General features: G+C 37.0%; 1 protein-coding gene across 4 annotated transcripts; it reads right to left on the bottom strand.

Moving 5' to 3' along the window:
• Nucleotides 1-2,850: 2,850 nt before the first annotated feature.
• LOC121262349 lies at nt 2,851-9,048 on the bottom strand. Of its 4 annotated transcripts, none has more exons than XM_041164795.1 (6): nt 8,647-9,047; nt 8,259-8,553; nt 7,783-7,839; nt 7,347-7,457; nt 7,173-7,243; nt 2,851-3,293 (listed from the first exon to the last, which is right to left on the bottom strand). In XM_041164795.1, exons 2-6 carry the CDS (start codon nt 8,427-8,429, stop codon nt 3,047-3,049), a joined length of 657 nt encoding a protein of 218 aa, XP_041020729.1. In that variant the 5' UTR covers nt 8,430-8,553; nt 8,647-9,047; the 3' UTR covers nt 2,851-3,046. The 4 variants fall into 4 exon arrangements, with proteins under 4 accessions (XP_041020729.1, XP_041020728.1, XP_041020731.1 ...); XM_041164794.1 differs by having other exon boundaries at nt 8,259-8,557; nt 8,647-9,046; XM_041164797.1 differs by lacking the exon at nt 7,783-7,839 and having other exon boundaries at nt 8,647-9,048.
• Nucleotides 9,049-9,214: the final 166 nt, after the last annotated feature.

Here is a 9,214-nt window from a genome sequence, read left to right as displayed (position 1 = left end):
ATAGTCCAGCCCATAAAGGATACAAATGCATGGATCTCAAAACTCACAAATTATATGTTTCCCGTGATGTTCTCTTCAATGAAAATTTCTTCCCCTTCTCCCATACATGGCCCACGAAATTCTCCCTCAATTCTGATTCCTCTCCAGCCCACTCGACATTGTCTCACCGTCTCTACACAGGTTCTAGATGAACCTTCAAGTTTCTCTCAGGCTTCGAAATTTGATGAGTGGCAACAGGCCATGAAGGAGGAACATACAGCTCTTCTTCGAAATTCAACCTGGACGTTGGTTCCGCCTACCCCTCACCAAAATGTATTAGGGTGTCGATGGGTCTTTCACACCAAGACTCATGCGGATGGTTCCTTCGAACGAAGAAAGGCCCGTTTGGTTGCAAAGGGGTATCATCAGCAACCTGTAATTGATTTTCAAGACACTTTCAGTCCAGTTGTAAAGCCATCGACAGTTTGGCTTGTGTTGTCAATTGATGTTTCCAGAGGGTGGCTCATGCATCAAATTGATATACAAAATGCCTTTTTGCATGGGTTACTAACAGATGATGTTTATATGCAGCAACCTCAATGTTTTGTTGATTCCACTCGGCCACACCATGTCTGCAAACTTCAGAAGACAATTTACGGTCTCAAACAAGCTCCACGAGCTTGGTTTGCCCAGCTAAGTACCTGGTTACTTGATTATGATTTTGTTGCTTCTAAAGCTGATCCATCATTATTCATACTAAATCATTTTTATACTCAAATTTATTTACTGGTCTATGTGGATGATATTGTCATCACATCTTCAAAATCCTCTGCTATCACTAGTTTAATACATGATTTAGGTACTGCTTTCCCTGTAAAGGATCTTGGCCGACTTGCCTTTTTCCTTAGTATTGAAGATGACTACACTCAAGATGGTATTCTGTTGTTCCAACGTAAATACCTCAAAAAACTTCTCACCCGTAGCAATATGCTCCAAGCAAAACCCATGTCTTCCCCAATGTGTGCCTCCTTAAAACTGTCTAAACATGATACCCCTAATTTTGAAGATATCACATTATATAGGAGTATTGTGGGTGGATTACAATATATGTCAATCACGAGACTGGACATTGCTTTTGCAGTGAACAAGGTTTTTCAATTCTTACATGCACCAAAACTTTCTTACTGAAGTGCAGTGAAAAGAATTCTGAGGTACTTGAAAACTACAATTAATCATGGACTGTTTTTTGCTTCAAAGTCAAGTCTCACACTCCAAGCCTACTCCAATGCCGATTGGGGTGGCTATCCAGATGATCGTCACTTTACTGGAGCTTATTGTATTTTCTTGGGTCAACATTTGATATCTTTGAGCTAAAAAAAAGAGTCCACCGTGGCCGGATCTTCAACAATGGCGGAATACAAATCAGTAGCCTCATCTACAACTGAATTGATATAGCTCCAAATTGTTTTGCGTGAACTTGGTATTCCTTTATCTCAGGCCCCAATTTTATGGTGTGATAATCTTGGGATCACCTACTTTTCAGCAAATCCAGTTTATCATTCTAGAACTAAACATATGGATATTGACTATCACTTTGTGAGGGATAGAGTTGCTGCCAATACATTAAAGGTTTCCTTCATCAGTTCTCAAGATCAAATTGCGGATGTGCTTATCAAACCCCTTGTAGCTGACAAGTTTCTTCGTTTTAAATCTAGTCTCAAGGTTGTTGACACACCCTTGAACTCAAGGGGGCGTATTAGAATAGATGGATTTGATATTCCTTAGATGATATACGAGCTGAGCATTACCTCAAGCACATAATGTGCACTCTATGTAAATATCGTAGACAATTGGTTTGTTATTGTCTACAGTTGCCCATAACAAACTTTATTTCTTATTTGATTCCTTTTACAGTGTATATATATTGATATGGAAAAAGCTACTTTACCTCTCAACTTTGACCGCTGGTCAAATTTTTTTTTTTTTTAGTGATTAAGAAAGTGATTTTAAATGTATTGATGTATTTTTTTTATTTTTTAAAAATATTTAAATGTATTAAAAAAATGTAAAAAAAAAAAATACTGGATGGTAAGAGTGGGCAGCAGAATAGCCCTACTCATACTGATATAATATTACATAATAAACAATGAGGAGAATTCCGTTTCTGTTGTGTCTACTCTGTTTCATTTCTGTACACTCTAACATTGACAACCATCTGACATCGCCATCTTCATTGTCCAGTACACGTGGGTGTATTTATATATGAAGAGACTGATCAAGAGGAAGGGGAGGGTCACTGTATATCATGGGCCTTCATCGTTTATTTAAGTCATATATAAGCAATATTGTCGTGCATGAAGGATAACACATTTTTTTTTTTACCAAAATTAACTCTCTGCATCATGATGATGATGATGAATTAAGCTGTTGGCGGACACATACATACATACATATATATATGTATGTATGTATGAAGTAGATGTGTTTCGGCCTGTAAATTTCTTTTTCATTTCGTGGACTGAACTGAATTCATATATATGTATGTATGTATGAAGTAGATGTGTTTCGGCCTGTAAATTTCTTTTTCATTTCGTGGACTGAACTGAATTCATAGCCCCTATACGATTCCAGCTTCCTCGATCCCTAAAAGGAAGGAAAAAAATTAAAAAAGAAATCATGTTCGGTTGATTCTTGGGTAGAAATTTCGCCCTCCATTTTTGGCTTCCCATGCTACACGTTGTGAGAACGTGACAGAGAAAAGATGTAACACATGGAAGAAGCAGAATTCTGGAGCAAAAAACCCAGAAATAGCTGATCGATTTCAGATCTTCGGTGCTAAGATAGATGATATAAATTTGGAACATCGTCAAGTAGAGAACAACCAAATAGAAGCGGTTTCATTATTTGTTTTTGGTCATATTATTCCCACAAGTTAAGAAAATGTAAAGAAAGTCTTGGTCTATCAATTGTTAGAGTGTTTCAAGACATCTGGCTTTTTGCAGTTAAAACGTAAAGGAATCTAAACGAAGCAAATTCAAGTATTACACTACTGCAATTGCTTTTCTTCTTACCCTTTCCTTCTCTTGGGACTCAAAATGAAATCGTCGTCGTCGTCGCTGTCATTAATTATTCTTTTCTTAGCTTTTAAAATGCCATTCTTTGATGCCTGCTGCTGCTTCTGTGAACTCTCAGGTCTACTTGGTGGTTTTAGAGATTTAATAGGAGTTCCCATCCGAAGTTGTTTCTGCCTTCTCTGCTTCTTCTCATATGCCTTTTTAGCTCTTTCAGGGGAAAGCAAGCCATGCTCCATCATCCTGAAATTGAAAATATGTTATACTTTTTCCATAACTCAGCACTAATTATTTTACACAGTTGGGAGAAGTACAGTAGTAAATATTGCATCTTCAACATTATAGAATAATTTTCAAGTAATAACATGCACACAACACATGAGAGATACTTTACTGGTAGCACATTCCTCTTTTTTTTTTTTTTTTCCCTTCCATGGACCCCATGGTCCCTAAGGACCAGAGGTGCTGCCATTTGGCTACGGGCCATTAACTGCATATCCCATTCAAATGATATCACAAAAGTACTCTATATATATTATATAGTAGCTACGCATATCTACAATGCATGATGAGTATCCAAGTTGAGTAACTCTTTTTTTATAGGTAAGTTGAGTAAATATTCCAAAAGCTTTAAGAAACTCCTTCCCATGAATTTATTTCTCTTGAAAATCAATTCTTGACATTGATCACCTCAATGGAAGGGATGAATGCTCTTGGAAGTTGGAAGTCAGCTTGTAGTTGGCTGTTAGGTTTCACGTGCATATGGAAGAAATGACGGTATCCAATGTGTCACAATAAATACAAATGGTGCTAGTGAAAAATATAAAAGCAATGAAGAAAGTTAGCTTTGGGAAGACAACTCTGCCATTTGGCATCGTTTGGTTACACATATGAGATGAGATGAGATGAAAATTAAAAGTTGAATAAAATATTGTTGGAATATAATTTTTTAATATTATTTTTGTTTTATGATTTGAAAAAGTTGAATTGTTTATTGTATTTTGTGTGGGAGTTTGGAAAAATTGTAATGATGAGATGAGATGATTTGTATAACCAAACGAGGCCGATCAATGACGTTAACCCATAGGGTTGGAAATGATAAATCAACAGATGCTAGACTTTCATCTCGGCATTTTAGTAACATGTAGGGGCATTTGGTGCATCTAAACTTTATTTTCACACATTGAACCCATGTAATCAGAGAATACTGTGAAAAGGAACTTAGAGGATATGAACTAATACAACGGCGAACTTAACTTGGGGCATTGGGGTCATGGTGAAGGCCAAACCTTATATAGCCACTGGCTTAAACACATTGCCTGCAGCCCGGACCAAATCTAAGTTTCAGTTTGATCAAATAGGTGCCCGTTGATCATATGATTTACAATGTAAGGGACCTGTTAACAACTACCAAGCACCCCACTGTGGGGACAGGGGGGAGAGGGAGGGAGGAAACTGACTGAGAGAAGTTGGCAATGTAAATCAGTTCAATGATTAAAAATAACTAAGAAACCATGGAGCTGAAGAAGTCTGTCTATCCTACTTACTGTTGATAGTGCTAACACTCACCATGGTTTTATGCATACAAGTAGTAGTGTACATAAGATGAAGCTTAGATTGGGTTGGATTGCTCAAGGACTAATGAGAAAGGAAAGCTTAGGTTGCTTTGGAATCTAGAGTCTATAGTTTGTCGACAAGTCAGGTCATAGTGTCTGGAGCACCCAACTAGTAGGCGTACCGCCAATATACATGGAAGCACCATCTGGTTTCCTAACAACAAACATTGTTTTTTTTTTTTTTTTTTTTTTTTTTATGGGAAATAGACTTCATTTCATTAATGAAAGAAGTTACAGCTGTGACTGGTCAATACTGAGAAAAACTCAGATTAAGCAAACATATTATAGAGAATAAAGCGAAGTGTCTATAGCCAGGGGACATGCACCAACAATTTCTTCCTTTATTGAGGACAATTTACACGTGGAAAATTCCTACAAACTATGCCATTATCCTACTATTTATCCCATTAAGATGAGGTGTCATTGCCCATTAACCTTTGAACTTTTTAAAAAAAGAAAAAAGAAACGATCCAATGGTGATTTGCCATTATTTCTTTTTTAAGAAAAAAAAATGATCCAAAGGAGAGATAAAAAATAAGAAAACTAACAGGAACACTGACTCCCATGGCTGAGAACTAGAAAATTTGCCATTATAAGAAAAGCTTGAACACGCGGGAAAAACACCTACTTCAATCATTTAGGTCTACGTGAAGCAGAAAAGCAACTATTGACTTGAATCAAAAACTCCTTAATTGCTGTTACTAGAAAACCTTATTGAAAAAAAACGTTGAAGTGCTATCTGACACGAATTCACTTAAACCAGGGTCAAGAGTCCACACTTCCAGGTAGTAAAGCAGGACACAGAATAAAGACCAGAGTCAGAAATTGTTCTGTATTTTCTAAAGAATGAGTACTTAATGGAACACTAGTGTATTTTCTAAAGAATTAGTTAATTATTCTGATAATCAATTTACATGTCCCTAAAGTGGTTCTCATGGCGTTGAATAGGCTGTTGAGCTCTTTCTTTTGGGGTGATTCAGGCTCTAGAGGGTAAAGGTAAGAGGAAATGGGTGGCTTGGAAAAATATTTGTAAACCCATTGAAGAAGGTGGGGTGGGTATTCGGGATTTTGGGGATATCCAAAGGGCTCTTAATATGAGGCTTGCTTGGAGATTGATTTCGGGGCATTCGTTGTGGGCGGATTTCTTTAGAGGCAAGTATGTTAGAGGTAATCATTTACCCCTTGTGGATCCGTCTAAGGGTACTCGGTTTTGGAAGGCTATTTTTAATAGTATGTCGGATGTCTTAAACAATTCTAAGTTGTTAGTGAGAGATGGAAACATCTCTTTCTGGTATGAGAACTAGGATGAGGGTGGTCCTCTTCATGATCAGTACCCGGTGACTGAGAAGCCTTTGTTGAAGGTAAGAAGCCTTTACTCTTCCAAATTACTCATATCTATCGCGAAGGTAATGTTGTGGCTGATTTTCTTGCTAAGCAGGGTGTGGAGGTTTAAATATGGACTGGATTGATGATAGGGATATTTTATCTAGTCAGTTAAGAAGCCTTCTTCGTATGGACAGAATTGGTTTTCCTTATTTGAGGTTATCAAAGTGAGGTACTGGGTTTTTGCTTCTTTGTTATTTTTTTTATATTTGTGATATGTTCATTTTCTTGCAGGCTGGTTTCTTAGGATTGTTCTTTCTATTTGGTTCGTAATTTTTTGTATTTGGTTCGTAATTTTTTGGTTTTCTTAGTTTTTGGTTGGGTCTTTTGGTTTTTGATACCTAGGTTTTGGTCTTTATGCTTATTTGTAACCCCCGAATGTCTGATTGTAACCACGTTTTTCCTCCGTCAAAAGTGAGGGCTATCAATAAAATATGGGTACCGTCCTCTTCTTAAAAAAAAAAAAAAAAATTACTTTTTCTTTGACTGTGCCACCTTCGTATTAAGCGTCAAGTTGCCATGCTAGTTGTTAAAGAATACTTCTTTTTTTATAAGTAGTTATTAAAGAATACTTCTTTTTTATATAAGTAGTTATTAAAGAATACTTATGCAATCAATTCAAACAAGAAGCTAGCTGAGGCACACAATTAAAACGAAGAGCAATGACCTAGTCGCAATATAGCCAAACCAACAATCACATGACCTCAAAATTTGGTTTTGGCTCCTCAGTACATCCGATAACTCATCCAAGATTGATTTTGTCGACAATAGCATATCAATGGCCCAAAGAATCTCATTTTAAATTTCTAAATAACGACCATACCTTTCACATACCAGAAATTTATTAAAACGAACACCTTCCTACTGCAAGGTTAGGCTCCATCCTTCAACCTGGAGTATGGTCTACGTCCAAATTTCCAATGGTCTAAGCAAACAATTTACAAAATCCCAAGTAGGAACCAGAAAGAACAGTCCAATTCCAATGGTCTAAGTAATGAGCAATGGACAGAATTAAAGCAAGTTCCATATTTAACATATGAAAAGGTTCTACAAGTGAGCTTCACATACGCTCCATCAGTTTGAAATGAGGAAGAAGAGCTGTAAGAATGGGCAGAAAGCTCACCAGAATTCTGCCATCTCACTTGTGGGGATCTGTTGCGACAATGACTCATAGAAAATCCTCAGTGGTTCTCTCTGTCAATATAAAGCAGCAAAACACACAAGGTATAAGTAGCGCTATATCACCATAAGCATTTTCCTAGAAAAGAACTGAGACTAATTTTCATGGTTACAGAACCTCTTCAGGAGGATCATATTTCTGGCCAGGCAAAGTGTACACTTTCTTCTCTCTTACTCTGGTAGTAGTTTTTGTTGTTTTTGCTGATGCTGATGCTGTTTTTGATTTTACCTTCACATTGAGCAAAACTTATTAAGATTTATAGCACTCAATGAGATTTATCCAATTGATAGGGAGAAGGAGAGATTTCAGATAACAAGGACCAGAACCCATTGAGGACCACATCCATATGACAGCTCCCCCCTTAAAAAAAAAACCAATCCATGGAAAATTTTACAAAAACCACATCCGTATATAACCCAATCCACCAAAAATCACTGAAAACGACACAGAAATTCCAAAATCCAGATCACCCCATCCATTGCCATGGGCACAGGACCTCTTCAGGAGGATCATATTTCTAGCCAGGCAAAGTGCACACTTTATTCTCTCTTACTTTGGTAGTTGTCTTTGTTGTTGTTTTTGCTGATGCTGATGCTGTTTTCGATTTTACCTTCACATTTAGCAAAACTAATTAAAATTTGTAGCACTCAATATGAGATTAATGCAATTGATAGGGAGAAGGAGAGGTTTTCAGATAACCAGGACCAGACTCCATTGAGAACTACCTCCAAAACCCGGCGCCCACGAAAAAACCCAGTTCATTGCAAATTACACAGATTTAGAAAACCACACCTATATAACCAAATCCACCAAAAATCGTTAAAACACGAGTCAAACGACCCCGAAACTCCAAAATCCAAATCCTCCCCGTCCACGGCAAATTCAAAGGCATAAAGACCACATACAAATAAATTCCTTAAACCGACATACCCAGATGGCACAATTGAGAAACAACATCATTGTCCGCTAGACAGAACACAATCAAACAAATCTCAATCACAAAAAGCAATGAACTTTCAAGATGGGTACCTCAGTTTTTACAACAGTAGTCACGGATTTCTGCTTTGAATCAACAGGCTGCTTGTTTGAGCTCTCAATCTTCTTCTTGTTGACAGAAGAAGAATCAACCTTTGCTTTCGAAGAACCATCTTGATGGCTCGGCTTCACCCTCACCACACTGCTTTTTGTTTCTGTGGCCATTGATATTGAAATTAGGTAAAGCTTAGCTATTGATCTGATAATTCCTTCCTTTCTCTTCTAATTGCTCAGTCCTCTCATCAATTCAACAGCTTTCTATTGTCTCCCTGACTCCCTGGAATAATCTCTATCTAACTCGGGAAAAATCAATCGGTACTTACATATACAGTTAATTAAAAAAAATAAAAGATAGACAGAGAAAATAGGAAAAGTGTCAGACTTGCTGGGTTTTTGTTTTTGCTTTTGTTTTTCCCCTCAGCTGTCAGATTTGCTGGTCGATGCTGTTACACTGCTTTGTAAGGTTTTCCGAGTTTCCAACGGATTAAAAAAGGAAAGGTTTTGCTACGTTGTACCTTGTAGCTGTAGGCGTTGATCAGTTGTGAAAGCCCTGTTTTGTCCTCGTGACACACAAAGTTGAAATCCAAGTCCAAAAAGGAGCAATATTCCGATTATCATCGGACGGTCAGAATAGAGAGCAGGATCATCTTTGCATGAAGATGTCCGCTTCTTAACTTTTTTCTAACAGTAAAATATTGTGTTTTACATGAGACACCGACTTTTCACGTGAACGGTAGTTGGGACTTGGGAACAACCATGAAGACTTTTACCGTCGCTCTTTAACGGTTTTAACAGAGTATTTTACCCGGACAATGATACTTCCAACTGGTTAACTACCCGTTCACAATTAAGACAATAAAATTATTTTATAAAATTATAAAATATTTTTTACATTACATTTTTATTAATTTTTTAAATATTTTATTATTTTTAGTTATAAATTAGTTGTA

This window comes from Juglans microcarpa x Juglans regia, chromosome 4S (assembly GCF_004785595.1).
Source record: "Juglans microcarpa x Juglans regia isolate MS1-56 chromosome 4S, Jm3101_v1.0, whole genome shotgun sequence".
In the NCBI taxonomy this organism is placed as follows: Eukaryota; Viridiplantae; Streptophyta; class Magnoliopsida; order Fagales; family Juglandaceae; genus Juglans; species Juglans microcarpa x Juglans regia.
The sequence above is the reverse complement of the archived record's forward strand: the minus strand, read 5'-3'. Positions and strand labels throughout refer to the sequence as shown.

What these genes read in the sequence shown, in the direction of transcription:
- LOC121262349 (XM_041164795.1), bottom strand. Translation starts at nt 8,429, where the DNA reads ATGGCCACAGAAACAAAAAGCAGTGTGGTGAGGGTGAAGCCGAGCCAT. An exon ending in CAACAAAGACAACTACCAAA is followed by an intron (nt 7,458 to 7,782) that starts GTAAGAGAGAAT and finishes CTCAATGTGAAG; the next exon opens with GTAAAATCAAAAACAGCATC. An exon ending in AATATGATCCTCCTGAAGAG is followed by an intron (nt 7,244 to 7,346) that starts GTTCTGTAACCA and finishes TTATATTGACAG; the next exon opens with AGAGAACCACTGAGGATTTT.